We start from the raw sequence: 16,857 nt of genomic DNA on the forward strand, positions 1-16,857 counted from the left end.
AATACGAGTAATTTCAGTGGCTCGCACAAGGGAACGTGGGTCCGGTCCTTCCAAGGGAGGGAAGCATCAACCAAGACAGCGAATGAACAATGACCAAGGCATTGGTGGAAAGTTGTTTCAAGTTCTCAGCGCTTCAGAGATGGAAGAAGGAACCCATTTGCATCGCAGAAAGCTTCCTGTTCATGATCGACTGCAGTGAAACACCAAGGGACATGCATCCTCGATGAGACTGGAATGGAGACAACGCTCGCTGCCTAATACATAGGACCCAGAGGCTCCATGAGGTCAGCACCTTGTTGCCTCGTACGCATACTCGTATCGGACGGACTACTGTCGATCAAGTCTGTACGTTGATGATAAAGGCTGGTTGGCAAGAACGAGGAAGAGGGCCTGTAAGGTGACTTGACACTCGGGAGACCCGGGCATTATGCGCAGGTACCCAAGGGGACATGGACTAAGCCGCAAGTGTAGGATGCAAATTGCCAACGAGATCAAGTCCGTAGCCCAACAAAGCGGGAGTGGCTGCCCAGCCATGTGCCCAGCCCAGCCCAGCCCAGCCCAGCCCAGTACTCCGGAGTACGGAGTACAGCTGTTGGAAGGAAATTGGCTTGCCTGTAATGTGGATATCGGTCATGTCCGAGGGTGGATGTGCCGAGTTCTCCCTGGATCAGTAAGCCCTTAGGGGTACCCCCTATCCCACTATAAATAGCTGGGAACACAAGTCTCTTAGAGAGGAGGGGGTTCCTTCAATCAAGCATTATCGCATTTTCCCTGTGCATTCTGACAACAGCACAGTTGGATTTGATTCCAGGCCTGTCCAGGCACTTGATTACCTAATGCGCCCGAAACGGCTTCGGCGAAACGCTCTTCCGGCCACACACCCCCCATCTTATTTTCTCCGACTTCGACTTCGCAGCCCTTCTTTCTTTCCCTCTTTTCCTCTTCAACCTACTAGAAAAATATCCATCCTTCATATTCACTCTGGCTTCCCGCTCAATGGATGCCACCGGAGGGGAAACTGGAGGAGAGATGGGATTCCAATCGCCGATCTTACCATCTGATCTGCATGCATCTCGGTGCTCGTGGCTCAGATAAAAATATTTCAACCGGCGGCACATTCCCCCCTTTTTCCCGCTTCGCAGTTCCGTACGTGAGGAAGACGCTTTCTTCACTGGCGACGCGGCCTCGCTCCCCTTTGGCTTGGGCTTCGGCTTTGGATCTTTGCGCAAGTTCGTCTCTCTGCCGCGTGGACTGTGGACTGGCTGAGGCTGTAGCCACCAGTCTGCTGGATTGTTGCCGTCGGCCAAGTTTCCAATGGACAGGGGTGGGTCAAGTCACTCAACTTTTCAAATAGTGCCAGACCCGGTCACACGAAGCCGCGTACGAGTCGTATGCTTCGGTATTGGTGTGGACTGTGTGAACCGGAAACGAGACTCGTCCAATGTCGCGGGCGAGGGATATTGTAATTTTTCCAACAAGGGCGGCAGGTGGCGTTCCACAAGAGCATGATGGGATACTAGCGGTGCTGGAAGGTTGTGACAGCTGGTTCACTCGACTTGTCCTTTCAAGCCCGTCAACAACCTATACGTTAGCCATCATGAACCACGCATGACCGACCAGCTTGTAGATGTGTGTGCCTTTTGTAGCAAACAAGGAATCCCAGCGAATACATATCATAATTACCGCCGCGCCAAATCCACCCTTCCCTTCATTCCTTCGACGTCCGCCCCTACCATCCTTCCCCCTCCTTAACCAAGAGGAAATACCCCTCTCGGCTGGTGCGAAAGTTTTTTCGTCAAGAGCTTCATCCCCTAACTACATGTCGTTCATCAACTTCAGGATGCTGTTGCAAAATCAAATCTACTGGAACGCCTTCCCTCTCCAGAACGTCTCGTTTGATCTCCAACCATATCCTCCCACGAATCCCCAGCCTTGGAAGGTCATCGGGACTGTCCCCCGGATACCGAATGATGCCGTCCGCCCTGAGGGCAAGATCGTGGTATTCCAGAATGTTTCCGTTGTGGAGCTGACGCAATGGGCTCCACGGCAATGCAGTCAACAAGTACTGTGGCGGAGAATGGTCGTCCTTGTAAGCAGGAGGAGCATCTCCCTGCTGCACAGGGGCCCCGAAATTCCTGTTCACCAGCAAGTCTAATAATAATTGTGTTAGCTTCTGAAAATCGCAACATATCCCCGCATCAAGTTGGCTGGCGAAAACCTACTCGTTGGTCTCGGAAAAAGATGACCCGGTGTAACCTGGCGCGAGCTAGAACCGTATGCTGGAGAGGCTGGAGAGGCTCGAACAGTCGCGATGCGTTGCTGACCTTCTAGAAATGGGTTCTGACCTCCATTATTACCATATAGATGGCGGGCAGAGGCGGGTCGTCCCGAGGGAAACCCATGGATGACTGGTTCCGTCGCAGTTCGATGCTCAGCAGTCACACCAAACACGTCTTCTTCTCTTTGGCTACAGGATGATCTTCTCCTTTCAAGCGGCTGGCTAGTCCTGGAGCAGCGCGACATGTCATCAGGCGAATAGCAACGGGAGGCAGCGGCAGCTCTAGCTTCCAATAGAACCGATTCATAAGACCGAGAGACAAAAGCATTCCCTCGAGCCTCTCTACCATTTACGGTAGTCAACTGATGCCGTCTCCGATATGGGTAGCCGTCACTAGCCAAGCGGGTAGGATGATGATGAGTATATAGGTAACTGGAAGGATCAACTGCTCGGGTTTGAGATTGGTGTATAGTCCAGTAAGTCGGCGATTGAGGTTTTCTTTGGAATAGTTGAACGGAATGTAGGCGTTCTCCAAGTCTTCTGACACCACGGCGAAATTTTTCTCTCAGACGGATCCGTCTCCTCCTTTTGCGCAATTCCCCGGCCACGCCGTGATGAGAGGGCCCAGTACTGCTTCTAGGCTATTGAGAGTTATAACGCTGGCAACGATGCTGCTGGCTAGGATGCACTGGCTTTATATGCTTACCTCGCGGCGAGGCGATCCTGTTTGCCTTGAAAATCCTGAATCGCTAGACATTGTGTGATTCGACGTAGCGACCGGTAGCTTTGGCTAACCTAGGCATCTAATGCATATACATGCCCAAAACGGATATGTATCGCAAAATGTCAACTGCAGTATGACAAGTGGAAATACGGGCGACCTGTAAAAGAGTGAACAGTTGCGTGGTGTAAAGACCAAGAGCCTTGGCCGCGAATGCAGAATATCAATAAGAAAGACGGCTGTTTGGAAATCCTTTCATATTCGCATTATGCGTGTATGATCGTTTTCGGAAACTTGAAATCTTAAGCGTGTATGATCCTCTTAGAAAACTTGAAGTCTTAAAGCCAGGCCAGAGATGAAACCTAAGCTAGGAACCATGAGGGAAAAAAATTGCTGGAAGAGTCATCTAATCTAAGCCTTGTGAACCAGAGGCTTAATGCCGAGAATGACCAACGGTGTTTTGTGATTTCATGCGCGGCCGAGGCTTATTTTTCGACTTTGAGATGCAAGGTTTTCTGATGCAGGCGCAGTCACTGAATCAACGACTGCAGCATGTCATTCAACTTCTGCTTCTTTCTACTCCTCAGTCTTGGTTCCTTCTGCTCATTTCTTCCACCGTGGCTGACCTTTCCTGCCACGTTGCGAGGCGTGGTAGGCTCTGCCGCCGTTTGAAAGATTCCACGTCGAATGAATGCGATCTTCGAAGTAGAAAACAGTCCATGAGGGGCGTATGATGGCATGGTATCGATACCACCGCGGCTGTTATGGCCCAGGTAAACGCTTGCGGTACGTTTGGAGGGAAGAACAAAAGGGCCTGCGCAGGCCTGGAAATGGGGTTCAACCCCCCGAAGTCGCAAATCTTGGTCGGCACCCAGTTGTCCGAGGTAAGAATACGTCCAGAATGCCCAGGCCTCGAAAGCTACTCTATGACAGGGCCGTGCTTCTGACAAAGTAGCAAAAGTAGCCTCAGTGCTCCATGTAGGCACAGAAGCTTTCGTAGCATCTGTCAGATAATCTAGTAGAGATGGAGCCTGGCCATTGGGGACGAATTTGACGGAGCAACAAGAGCCACTGCTGAGAGAAATCAGCTCCGAATCCACTCTTCTCAAGTCTCTGGCCAGTATAGTTTTTCGGAGCTCTCCCATGGATGCAGAGAATATCAAGGACGGCAAGAGTAAGCCGTCGTGATGATGGTCAGCCAGTTCCCACCCATTGTCGAGGGCGAAATCACGAAAGAGATCCCAATCGCTTTTGGGGGCCATGACATCGTACAAAGCCAAAGATGGAAACTTTGACACCCATTGAAGTGATTCTTGCGTGATACCTCTACTAACCCATATTCGTAGTACGCGCAGGAGCGGAAAAGGGTCTCTAGTCTCTGTCCAACCGCGGAGAAGCCTGTCATTAACATCCATAAATTCGGTCTGCAGCTCTTCCCTTGGCTGGATGAGTTCCAACGCCCCGAGGTTGTTCAGGCTGGAAAGACAGAGCAGCTCGTGAGTGCTAAATCGACAGCCACCACTTATCACTAAGTGGGTGATGAAATCTGCCGGCTGGGATGACAAGGGTTGTATGTAAATCCTTAGCTCATCCGTCGGCTGGCAAATATGCTGTCTAAATCGATAGAGCCCAAGTGTTCTGTCCTCGTTCTCTGCAACCAATACCTTGGAGAGTATTTTCCAAGCATGTAAACAAACACCACTGCGAGTCTGATTAGGCTCACAACAACCCGAGGCATAGCAAGCGTTTTTCGTCATGGAGATGGCATCTTCGTTTGCCTTGGAAGTGCTAGAAATGAATTATTGCCCGTGGTGATTCGAGGCACTCACCTGGCCTCTAGAAGACGCCACACCCGCCACAGCAGTCTGGTCGGAAAGCCGTCCAGATGTCGCTCGGTGATATCCCCAATGTTGTTTGCGACTAGGTGTACTGCCATGTCAACCAAAGATCGGGGCCCTTTTGTCCCTCGCGGACTGAGCAGAGGGTATGGCGTCTGCCGAGACCAGTCCCGATCACTACCGCGAAGAAGGCTCTGGCGAGGCACAGTCCATTCTTTAAAGACTTGGCCCGATGATTCATCAAACATGGCAAAGAAAAGTATGCTCAACCAGAATGAGAAAAATAGTATGTGACAGGATTGAGTCGGTAGCACAGCCTGGGGATCTCCAAAACGACCACCAGTTGTTTCTTTCTGCTCGATGGTATGTGGTGTAATGCAGATGTTCCAAGGGGTACCTGGGAAGGTAAGGTACCTGGTAGGTACATCTTAATGTAGCGAGCAGCAAGTAAACGCTATTTCCTGATTGGCTACACACCCCTTCCGAGACTGTCTCCACAAGCAAATGAGCATTCGAAGAAGTAACTGCTCAACGCTTCTTTCACCTAACTTTCTTATTCCCTTCGCGACGTGATTTGCTTCTTGTGTGCTCTTTGGTTGATCCACTTCTTCAATTGTTTACCCTCAGTTTCAGCTTGTCTAGTAGCCGGGTCTATGCTACGGCCGGCTGTCACGCCGAGCTTGATGAATGGTGTTCAAAGCACGCAGCGGGCTCCAGATTACTTGGAGTGTATCGATGCCAATAAATCAATCCAACTCCGCCACGCTAATCCAGTTCGCTAGTCGTATCGTATCATTCAACAGATGGGTCAGCAGCTATTCACTTTCTCCGTCTCCACACCGTCGCGACTGTTCGGCTGGTCGATCCTAGATCGTCACCAATACATCTTTTCTAGGTCATCAGTTCATCTACCATCTACAGCATTGGCTTGAGGTCCGCGGCCACTGTGAACGGGGCTTCGGTCTTGCTCTTAATCTCGTCGACCGTGACGCCGTCCGCAATCTCAACGAGCGTCAGACCATGTGCGAAGTCGACATCAAAGACACCCTGGAATTAGAGAAAATAGTCAGTCCAGGACCCCCAAAAGAATCTGATAGAAGCAATGCCAAAGATACAAGCAGTACCATGATCTGTGAAAGGGCAACGTGACGTACCAGCTCAGTTATGACTCGTGACACACACGCTCTTCCGGTTAGGGGGAAAGCGCATTGTTTGACAATCTTGGCGTTGCCCTTCTTGTCTGTGTGCTCCATCGTGACAACCACCTTTGTCTTGGAAGGGTTGCTGACAAGGTCCATGGCGCCACCAAAGCCCTTGACTTTCCCGGGAAGCATCCAGTTTGCGAGATCACCCGTTGCACTGACCTGCATGGCGCCAAGTATGGTGAGGTCTATCCTGCCGCTACGGATCATGCCGAAGCTTTCCTCGCTCCCAAACACCGCCGCGCCGCGGTTCAGAGTGACAGTTTCTTTGCCCGCATTGATAAGGTCTGCATCCTCGTGGCCTTTCTTGGGATAAGGCCCCAGGCCGAGAATACCATTCTCTGACTGGAGCTGCACTTGGACGTCGGCACCAACGAATCCGGGTGCGAGCATAGGCATACCAATGCCCAAGTTGGCGTACATGCCATTCTTGAACTCCTTGGCAGCTCTCTTGACAATTCTCTCTCTTTTGGCGGCTGCGTCGCCGGTTCCGAGCGCTGCCCTGGCGCTCGCATCACTGTCCTCCTCCTTGGCAAACGTGAACTTTTCAATGTTCTTCTTGCTAGTGCTCTGAACTACGCGCTTGACGTAAATACCAGGCAGATGAACCGCCTCGGGGGGGATCTCTCCGGGCTCGACAATGTGCTCCGCCTCAACGATGGTCATTTTCGCATTTCGGCCCATGGCGCCGTTGAAATTGTGGGCGGCAAGACGGAACTGACAGTTGCCGAGCTTATCCGCCTTGTAGGCCTTGACAAATGCGTAGTCCCCGTCGATGGCATGCTCCAACAGGTATGACTTGCCATTGAAGACTTTGACATCTTTGGGGTAAGAGTACTCGTCGGGACTGCCGTCGGCCTTGTTCTTGAGCGGGAGATCGCCAGTTTGAACCACGGTGCCAAAGGCGGCTGGCGTGTAAAACGCAGGTATTCCTCTGCCGCCTGCGGCACAACGCTCGGCTAAAGTGCCTTGTGGGGTGAGCTCCAGCTCGACTTGGCCGGTCAAGTACATGGTCTCAAACGTTTTGTTCTCGCCAATGTAACTTGCAATCATCTTCTTGACTTGCTTTGTCTTGAGGAGTTTGCCAAGGCCAACGTTGTCCGTTCCGGCATTGTTGGACACGGCAGTAAGACCGGTGATTTCGGGTTTTTGGAGAACCTGGTCAATCAGTGTGTCAGGCACGCCGCAGAGACCGAATCCTCCGCAAAGCAACGTTGAGTTGGGCTTCATGTCCCTCAAGGCTTCGGCCGCGGAAGGATAAATCTTGTCGATCTCGGACCGGCGTAGCGAGATGGAGAACAACCTAGAGAGACCGGCGGAAGGCTGAAAGAAATCTGGGCTGGTCAAACCTCACCACGACTACGGGTCACACATGTGGAGCTGCTGTACTCACGTTTGTGGCATGACGAGAGAAAGCTCGAAGGGTTCGCCAATGCAGGGCTGCAGAGGCCATTGTGATGGTTGGGGTTGCCCTGGGGTTGACAGATCCAAAGAGGTTTGCAAAAGCAGAGATCCCTTGCTACGGCGTATGCGGAACAACTCGAAGGGCGAGAGAAGAGCCAGGAATCAAGTCTTGTGCGATGAATAGGGTGCAGTAGTACTGGAGGCTTTCCCGAACCGGCCGGACCTGCTACTGGTGTAATCTCAAGACCAGATGAGAAGAGAAGGGAGGGTTGGAAAGCGGAAGGTTGCTGGTGAGGGAAGAGAAGCAGTGGATCAAGCAGTAGAGGCGGCACCACGATGTCGGCTCGGATGAGAAGCAAGCAATTGAGCTTTTAGGCCGCGAGTGGCCGAGCCGATCGCAAGGTACCTAGGTACCTACCTGGTTGCGTGTAGTCCGGTCGGCAAAGGACTGGACTCGTCGTCCCTTTTGCAAAGCGGTTCCTTTCCGCGCCATTGCGGGGATCTACTGTGCCTGTGGGGGTGGGCCAGAGGAGCCGGCCAGAGGAGCCGGCCAGAGGGAGCTGGCTCTGGCGAACCCGCCCGCCGCCTGAAGCTGAAGGGTCCAGTCGTGGTGGCAGCTTTTGATGCCCACTGACGACTGACAACAAACGGCCGGCGGCAATGACTCGCTTATCAAATGTACGGGAGTGTTGCAATAATGTAACGTGCATGGAGAACATCTCAACTATCACCTCGAGATGGCAGCAGTCTGCCAACTCTGGCGAAACCGGCTTCGACACGACGCCCGCCCACAGCCCAAAACGCTGGGGTAAATGGTTATCCATGCCCTCATGATTCGGTAGACCACCGCCACCAAGACGTATCAGGAACAACTTTGTGCAACTGGAGAAAAGTTTGGCAAGTACTACGTACCTCGAAATGTTTTGAGAACAGCCTGTACGGAGTACGGAGTACGGAGTACAGTGTAGTCCTATCTTAGGTATGTATCGCCGAGTATTTCGGATTTCCCAAGGGGGCAACTGGCAGGTCCCCGCTGCGGTTGCTTATCGGCTTATCGCCCCGCAGCTCTGGGGAAACCAAAAAAAATGAGAGAGAAAAAGAAAAAGAAAAAGAAATAGAAATAGATAAAAAAAAAAAAAAAGTCATCCACGGTGCAAGGCTGCAAGCAGCGTCAACCACCACAACCACCCTCAACTCTTTCTCGATACTAGTCACGCACAGACTCCGCCCTGCCTAATTAGATGCGGTCATGGAATCAGAATCAAAGCGCCGCAAGCTCGATCACGGCAGCTCTGGCTTGCGACACGCCGGCCTCATCAACTTCGAGTCACCGTCGTCCGCTCAAATCTCCACTGCAAGCACCTTTGTTCTCCAAACCGAAGAGCTGCTGAAAGAGGCAAAACTCGATTACGGCAGGCATCTGAAGGATGCTGATGCCCAGCTGTTCCAACTCAAAACCATCGTGGACTCGATAGGACCTCATGACCCCATCCCAGTAAGTCGAGTCAAGCGTACAACCACCAGCCTCGTGATCGCTTCATGTAAACTCATGCCAGGGCTAGATTGCCGAGGCGACCGCTCAGCTTGAGAAGAACCATCGCATCATTGTGCCGTACCCCGAACCTCGGCCCCCCAAAGATTCAGCCTACAAAGTTTCATACTCAAAGCCATCACAATGCAACGTTGTCGGAAGCTATGTCTCAAGAACCATGGTCAAGAATCAGCCATCCGTTAGCATCGACATGGTCGCTCAAATGCCCTCATCGCTTTTCCAAGACAAGGATTATCTTAGTCTGCGATATTTTTACAGGAGGGCCTATTACGTTGCTTACGTAGCGGCACATGTTAGGAAAGCAATCGGCGAGGCCATGACTTTCTGCTTCGAGTTTCTTCACGAAAATCCTCTTCTCCCCGTGCTCGTCCTTCGACGGCCGTTGATTCAAGGAGATGGTAATGGTGGCGCTGGGGGCACAGTCGATAAGCCTCCCAAACACAGCGCCAAAGAAAACTGCTTCTCCATTCGCCTGATTCCGTGCGCTCCCGACAATCTATTTCCCTGGTCAAAACTCACGCCGGCCGCAAACTGTACTCGCATAAATGACAATAATGAAAAGAAGGGAGAAAAAAAGGGAGAGTTGATGGCTGCCTCGCCAATCTACAACTCAACTTTGAACGCAGAGAGAACCTTTATCCAATATCTCAGAGTCCTCACACATGCGAAAAATGAATGTGCTGCTTTTCTGGACGCTTGCGTCTTGGGTAGAATATGGCTGCAACAGCGAGGGTTCGGCAGCGCCATATCTCGCGGCGGCTTCGGCCATTTCGAATGGGCCGTCATGATCGCTCTTTTGTTGCAGATGGGCGGAAGAAACGGACAGTCCGCGTTATCCAGCTCTTTGAGCAGCGCCGAATTGTTCAAAGCCGGCATACAGTTTCTCAGCACGACGGATTTTGTCACAAAACCGTACGCTTTTGCTGCGACCGGTTTGGACATGAAGACGGTTCGAGAGCCTGGCCCAGTCATGTTTGACCCTGTCAGACAATTGAACGTGCTCTACAAAATGAGCCCCTGGTCCGCTGCTCTGTTGCAGATGTATGCGAAATCAACGTCTGATTTGCTGTCCGATGACGCCGCAGACAAGTTCCAACCCACATTCATCATGAAAACAGACGTTGCCTTTCAGCTCTTTGACGCGGTATTGGAGATCAACAAGCTTGACCTGGCCAAGTATTCCGCCTACCCAGATCGAAGCACTGTCGGTTGGAAATTCGGCTGGCAAGTACACAAAGTGCTCAAGAAGGCGTTTGGCGACCGCGCCGAGATGATTCATGTGCAGCTCCCGGCTTTGGATGAGTGGCCTCTGTCAAGCCCCAGCTCGAAGCCGTCTGCGAAACTTGTCGTCGGTTTCGTCTTCAATCCAGCCAACATGTCACGGCAGATGGAACATGGGCCGCCCGCGGAGGAGGAAAAGGCTGCTGCCGCCTTCAGGCAGTTCTGGGGCGAAAAGGCGGAGCTTCGTCGCTTCAAGGACGGCAGCATTCTCGAGTGCGTGGAGTGGAGCAGCAGACTTCCTTCTCAAATCTGCCAAGAGATTGCCGTGCATGCCCTGCAGCGGCATTTGCAGGTTGCGCAAGATGAAGTTGCAAGGTTGGGAAGCGGGTTCTCGTCCCTGATCGGCCTGTCTCACGTTGACAGAGAGGCTTTCGACTCTAGCCGACGCGCCTTCACCGCGTTTGAAAACGACATTCGCAGCCTGGACCAACTCCCACTGCAGATTCGCCAGCTGTCCCCCGTCTCGCCCTCTGCGCGGTACGCCTCTCTGGAGCCCCCATCGGTTGCCTTTCACCGAGACACCGTCGAGCCAATGGACGTCAACCTGTACTTTGAGGCGTCAAACAAGTGGCCCGAGAACTTGATCGCTGTTCAAGAAGCCAAGGTCGACTTTCTTCTCGACTTTGGCCGGCGACTCACGAGCGCCAACGACAAGATCGTGACGCATCTAGGCCGCGAGAACAGGGACATGGGCCCCGAGAACCTGGCGTACTTGGACGTCGTGTACGAAAGCGGCGCAGCTTTCCGACTCAGGATATACAGCGACGTCGAGGAGAAGCTGCTCCAGCATCAAGTGCAGAACAAGACGCTCGACGCTCACGTCCGCGACGACGCAGCCCGAGCCCTGGCCTCGCTCAGCTGGCAGTACAGCACGTTGCCCTTGCACAGCCAGACCATTGCCACGTTTTGCACCCGATTTCAGCCCCTGTCGCCTTCTATTCGGCTAGCCAAGCACTGGTTCCGCAGCCACAAGCTACACGGGCTGTTCAGCGACGAGCTCATCGAGCTCATTGTGCTCCATGTCTTCCTGCAGCCGTACCCGTGGAAGATGCCCTCGTCGCCCATGACGGGGCTGCTGCGGACGCTTCTCTTCCTGTCCAGGTGGGATTGGCGGGAGGAGCCCCTGATCGTCGATTCCGCAGAGACCGTCACCGGCGAAGAGCGATGGGCGATGCGGCGCGGGCTCCAGGCATGGAGGAAGAGAGACCCGCACATGAACACGCTCGTCATGTTCGTCGCCACCTCGCACCACCACTCCGGCATGGCCTACACCCAAACCGGCCCCTCGAAGCTCATCGCCTCCCGGATGACCCGCCTAGCCCAAGCCGCCTGCAAACTGCTCCGCGGCCGCGGCCTCCACCTCCAGCCCGCCAGCCTGTTCGAGAGCTCGCTCCAAGACTACGACGTCCTCATCCACCTCTCCCCCAAGGTCCTCGGCGGCGTCGTGCGGGAGTCCGCCGCCGACTCGAGCGCCAAGAAGCACTCGCAGTACAAGAACCTCGACCACCGCACCGGCAAGATGCCTCTCGCCATCAGAAGCCACCCGTCCGCAGTGCTCCTGCACGAGCTGCAGCGCGTCTACCAGGATTCAGTCGTCTTCTTCTCCGGGGGCCCGCGCGACCCCGTCCTGGCGGCCGTCTGGAACCCCAAGCTGCAGCAGGAGCAAAAGTTCCGAGCTGGGCTGCCGTACAACTTTTGCAGAGTCGCGGCGACGAACACGGATGTGGTGGAGATGAACCAGCGCGCTATTTTGTTGGAAATCGCCAGGATTGGCGGGGACATGATTCGAAAGATTGAGGTAGTTGACGCTTGAGGAAGGCGAGCGGCGGCATGTGCAAAGGCAAGCCCCCTTCGTGGCCTCGGCGCAGCATGTTGTTGTTGTCAAGGCGGTCCCTCTAGGTTTTGCTGCTTGTTCATTGGGGCACAGGAGTAAATAGGAAGAGGCTTCGGGGTCGACATACACCTTGGGCACAAGAAATACCGCCGGAAATATGGTGCCATTTGAACCAACCTGCTAGAGGACCTTGTATCCTATTCAAAAAACAAAGAAAACAAAGAAAAGAAAAAGGAAAAAAAAGGGATTGTAAAACGCCGGTTCCATGGTATATGCATATGTACAAGACTCCCCCAGCTGTCTGATTTTGACCTAGGATATCCCCCAAGGCCATTCCGCCCGCTTCTTTGGTTTCCCAATCGCGCAAAGCATCCACAACCCCCCCGAGCCCAACTTCATCGTCGATCCTTCTTTTCCGCAACTTGCTGAGTCGAGAAGGAGCAGAAATTATCCTTGATGGCTACTACTTCATATGTGCCCTCTTGACTGGCTTTGATGACTTTGCTATGTTCATAGGAGATGTCGTGCCTGGTCTCGAGGACGACACTCCTATGGCCCCTTTTGGCATTGGAGCTTCTTGTGTAGGTGAATTCGAAAGGGGGGGTGCCCCAGAACTCGAACAGAATATCAACTTCACTGCCTTCGTGAATGTCCACCCTGGATTGTTTGCCACGGCTGATTTGGACACTGGGAAGTGGATGAATCGTCTTGCGGAGGTTGACGGCGGCGCGGCACTCGCTGGCCTTGTCCGAGATGCTGGTGATGGTGAAATCACCCGGCTTCTCTGCGACGCGCCGAAAGTTTGTGGTTGGAGATTTGGCGTTCCAGCGGCCGTTGAACTCGTACGAGATATCAAAAGGCGGCGTCCCCGAAAGCGTGTAGGCGATGCGCTCGCCCACGCAAAAGTCCTCGCGGGATTCCAGAGCATAGATTGAAGGGGCGTCGAACAGCTGGATCTGGATCGACGGGGCATTCATCTCATACTTTTGCTGACAGCCCTTGGCGTCACGGACGCGCCTGACGCGCAGTTGTTGCACCCCTAGGCGCAAGTGCTCCCTTGGAATGGGCATTTCGTACGAGTTGGAACTGATGGAGGGGATTCGATATGTTTCGGGTCCTGACCCGGATTGATGCTTTATCTCAACCTCTACGTAGAACGGTGCGATCCCGGTTAAGACGATGGGGATTTTGTCCTCGTGGTCCTGTTCCTCCATACAGTACTTGAAGGATTGACCTGGCTTCGAGAATTTCGCCGTGGGCTTGGCGTTGACGCGTTGCCGCAGCACAAAAGGCTGCAGATTTTTGTCGCTGCTGTAAAGATTGTCTTCGAGACCGGTGAACGTGTACGTGTATTCGCCAGCCTTGGATGTGTCCGTGGAAATCGACGTCTTGAACAGAGCGGCATCAAACTCTCGCCGAGTCATGGAGTTGGAGCCTTGGAGAGACTCGTGTCTGATCTCGTAAGAAAGATGGAATGGGGGAGAGCCTGTCTTCCCGTTTTAGAAAAAAGTTTGGAGAAAGTGAAGAAAAAGCGGAGGCATCTACTCACCTTGTAGGTTGATTTCAAACCCGTCAATATCACCTTCACACACGTCTTGCTTGGTAAATCCTTGCTTGCTCCCCTTCAAGCTGTCAGTCTCGACGAGGGAGAGCTTTGGCCGGGGAAACCAGTCCACTTGGAATGTGGCAGCCGATGGATCAACAGTACCCGGGCACTGACTGTCCTTCACCCCGACAATTTCATAGACACCCTTGGACTTGACATCAAGGTGGTCGTTGGGACCAGTCGCAGTGTTGGTGAGTACTTTTTCGGGTTCGTTCAAGTTGCGATATTGTACGGTCCAGGGAGGTTCGCCTTGAAGGCGTAATGGCAGTTTGAGGGTAGAATCTTCGACAGCTCGAACAGAATTCTTCTTCTCCATTGACCCGAACCCGGCACGAGGCCTCTGGCGTCGCACGGCAATTTTGATTTGATCCTGCAGAAAAGTTCGACATCCACGCTTGTCTTGCACGCTGCTGAGCGCCAAAATATACTCCCCACCTTTTGTGAGGGCCGGTGTCTTGATTCTGAAACTGTATTCAACCAGGCCGTTGGCACGTTCGGTTCGGCGCTTGCCTTCATGTACTGTTTCCCACTCGAGGTTGAACGGGGGATCTCCATTGAGGACAACGTTGACCTCAACCTCGGAATCGAGGCAGGCATTGATCACATCCCGCGCTTGAACGAACCGAGCCGATGCTGCTGGCTTGACTTCTTGTTCCAGCGTGTTGTCCTGGGGAGGCAAGGCGAGGTTTTTATACACGTCGTCGCTGATGGATGTGAACACATATCTGTGACGGCCTGCCCTCTTAGGGATGAGCTCCAACTGTGAGCGTAGCCCAGCCACGTGGTGAGTTTTGCGCTCGACTTGGCCTTCCGAGGTGATCTCATAACGAATGTCAAACGGCGGAGTGCCCACAAGATCAAGATTGACGCGCAGGCCTATGGAGTTTCCAGCACACTTGTCGGGGATATCTTCGGACCGGATTGAGAGGTGTGGCTCCAACGGGTTGAGCAACAGGCAGGAAGACGGTTCGTCCACTTCGCCTTCGCAGGATCCGCTAAATACCGACTTGAGGGTGTACAGACCAGGCTCGGAGATGAGAGGATGATCCCTGGAGTTTTTGGCCGAATGACTGAAAACGGATGATTTGTCGCCATGGTCTCCGCTGCTGCTTAGAGTATCTAGGGGCGAAAATTCCCACGTGATCATATGAGAGGTATGCTCAACCGGACCCGAAAGAGCAAACTTCAGAGGCATTTCTTTCGCACTGCCTTTGGCGACCTTCAACGGTCTTCTGAGATCACACCCATCCATACGGATCTTGGGCCGTTGCCTGACCGTGAAGCTCTGGGTCAAGCCCTTGGGGTTGCCTGATTCTGCATCTTGCCCAGATTTTGCATACTTGACGACGTTACCGAAAGCATCGTGAACCTCGTCAACTGAGTACTCCCATTCTCCAGCAGACGTAAGAGACTCGTTGAGGCCGACGGTGACCTTGGCGGGACGGACCCAGGAGAAGTTATCAGTTTCACCGTCGGCAGCTTCGTTTGCTCCGGCAATCAGCGGCGAGACAAAACCTTCGGGCTGCAGGCTTTGGAATCGAAAATCATGGTTCTTCCCGTTGACCGCCCGACTGTACATTATCTTGAGTGGCGGAGTGCCGACAACTTCAAGCGAGAGGTCGGAGAGGTCCCGAATACATCGCTGAGCCGAGTCGGAAGCGAGGATTCTGGCCTCCGGACAAGGAACCACGTATGTCTCCTTGATAGCACGCTGCACCTCGAGTTTATACTCGTCCAGAACTTTGCCGAGCCGGTAGACACCGGGTTTCTTCACACGAAATTGCCAATTGAATCCAATCGTGTTCGGGTCTGCACTTTGGTCACGGATGGCTCTGGCAACTTTGTGAATCTCGCGACTGGAGACTTTGATGGTTTCCTCCGTATTCGTCTCGATGTCGAACCGAGCAATTTCGATCTCGGCGGGCACAGTGGCGTTAAAGTAGATCGGCAGTGAAACCCCTGTCTTGTCCTTTTGGCCTAGACAATAGGGAATACCCTCGGGATTCAGGACGGCAGAACCCTCGGGGAGGATGTTTATGATTTGTTTTCCCATTATTAAAGAGTGGTTGTTGAGAATGCTGGAAACCTTGACATTGTGCTCGGATATAGAAATCTCGCGATCATACAACACCTTGGCAAGACCAAGTAGCCAGGTTTGCCATGGCAACTATCGGCAAAATTTCAGCATGTCTGTTCGGTCATGGGGCATCGAAAGGCATGTCTGTTCGGTCATGGGGCATCGAAAGGGTGGAGTAAGAGTTGCTGCTTCACTTACAGGAATATTAAACATCAACATGTAGTTAAGAACAAGATGGCCTGTGAATAGCGTTGTGACCAAAAACTGGGAAAGCTCCAGCCAAGGTATTCTGAGCTCGGGCAACCCGAAAAGAAAGGCGAAATCGATGAAAATCCACTTCAGAAAAAGCCACCAAGAAGAATCGCCGTCTTCGATGACTTGAAGCCAATCGTACAGTTTCCAGGCCCACAACAGCACGTACACCCCGAAGGCGTAGAGTCGTTGTTGAGGAGCATCAAGGAAGTACAGAGGAATGACCGGCTCGCTGGTCGTTCGCTGCGAGGAGACATTTTCCGGCGCAAGAGGAAGGGTGGGCGACTTGGCCGTGGTGGATTGCGAGGAAACTGTGTCGACCGTAGACGGAGTTTTTTGCGCGCTTTGTCGACGAGTACCGGTAGCTGGCGTTGCTGGGAACCCAGACCGAAGGCGAGGAGTCGCGCTCATCGCATCCCGTAATGGCAGATACTCGAGCAACGAAACATCGAGAGGCAGGCAAAAGAAGAGAGTGGTGCAGATCTAGGTTTGAGGAAGCCGGGGTTTTTTCAGAGGTGCTGGCAACTGACTTTTTTTGCAGCACTGAGACGTCGATTCCAACAGGTATGGAGCACCAGACGTCAACTGGTTGCTTGTGTAGGTGCAGCTTCTTCCCTGCGGCGCGCCAAGACGCGGCTCTCTTTAGCGGCTGGGATGCTAAACAGCTATAGTACCAGCTTGCCCAATCAATGTGAGGTGCAGCTTGAGCCAACCGCGCCTACGCTTAACAGCAATAAGTTGCTTCTATCTAAAGTATTAAGCTACTTCTGGCTTAATAATTAGATTCTTATCATATGTAGCAGACTCATGTA

At 53.0% G+C, this 16,857-nt stretch overlaps 5 protein-coding genes across 5 annotated transcripts; 1 reads left to right on the forward strand and 4 right to left on the reverse strand.

The window, feature by feature from the left end:
- Positions 1-1,050: 1,050 nt before the first annotated feature.
- On the reverse strand, positions 1,051-2,360 carry UV8b_01422 (uncharacterized protein; the record flags this gene model as incomplete). Its single annotated transcript, XM_043138920.1, has 5 exons — positions 1,051-1,262; positions 1,344-1,581; positions 1,820-2,151; positions 2,223-2,256; positions 2,346-2,360. The coding sequence occupies 5 exons, from the start codon at positions 2,358-2,360 to the stop codon at positions 1,051-1,053; spliced, it is 831 nt and encodes a 276-aa protein (XP_042994854.1).
- A 1,169-nt stretch (positions 2,361-3,529) lies between these two features.
- On the reverse strand, positions 3,530-5,085 carry UV8b_01423 (uncharacterized protein; the record flags this gene model as incomplete). Its single annotated transcript, XM_043138921.1, has 2 exons — positions 3,530-4,613; positions 4,829-5,085. The coding sequence occupies 2 exons, from the start codon at positions 5,083-5,085 to the stop codon at positions 3,530-3,532; spliced, it is 1,341 nt and encodes a 446-aa protein (XP_042994855.1).
- A 667-nt stretch (positions 5,086-5,752) lies between these two features.
- Positions 5,753-7,492, reverse strand: UV8b_01424 (uncharacterized protein; the record flags this gene model as incomplete). Its single annotated transcript, XM_043138922.1, has 3 exons — positions 5,753-5,884; positions 5,992-7,362; positions 7,433-7,492. 3 exons carry the CDS (start codon positions 7,490-7,492, stop codon positions 5,753-5,755), a joined length of 1,563 nt encoding a protein of 520 aa, XP_042994856.1.
- A 1,200-nt stretch (positions 7,493-8,692) lies between these two features.
- On the forward strand, positions 8,693-12,089 carry UV8b_01425 (uncharacterized protein; the record flags this gene model as incomplete). The annotated part of the gene is made up of 2 exons (XM_043138923.1): positions 8,693-8,938; positions 9,006-12,089. The coding sequence occupies 2 exons, from the start codon at positions 8,693-8,695 to the stop codon at positions 12,087-12,089; spliced, it is 3,330 nt and encodes a 1,109-aa protein (XP_042994857.1).
- Positions 12,090-12,505: 416 nt separating this feature from the next.
- On the reverse strand, positions 12,506-16,456 carry UV8b_01426 (uncharacterized protein; the record flags this gene model as incomplete). The annotated part of the gene is made up of 3 exons (XM_043138924.1): positions 12,506-13,596; positions 13,660-15,883; positions 15,992-16,456. 3 exons carry the CDS (start codon positions 16,454-16,456, stop codon positions 12,506-12,508), a joined length of 3,780 nt encoding a protein of 1,259 aa, XP_042994858.1.
- Between the last annotated feature and the right edge of the window lie 401 nt (positions 16,457-16,857).

Source organism: Ustilaginoidea virens, chromosome 1, assembly GCF_000687475.1.
Source record: "Ustilaginoidea virens chromosome 1, complete sequence".
Lineage (NCBI taxonomy): Eukaryota > Fungi > Ascomycota > Sordariomycetes > Hypocreales > Clavicipitaceae > Ustilaginoidea > Ustilaginoidea virens.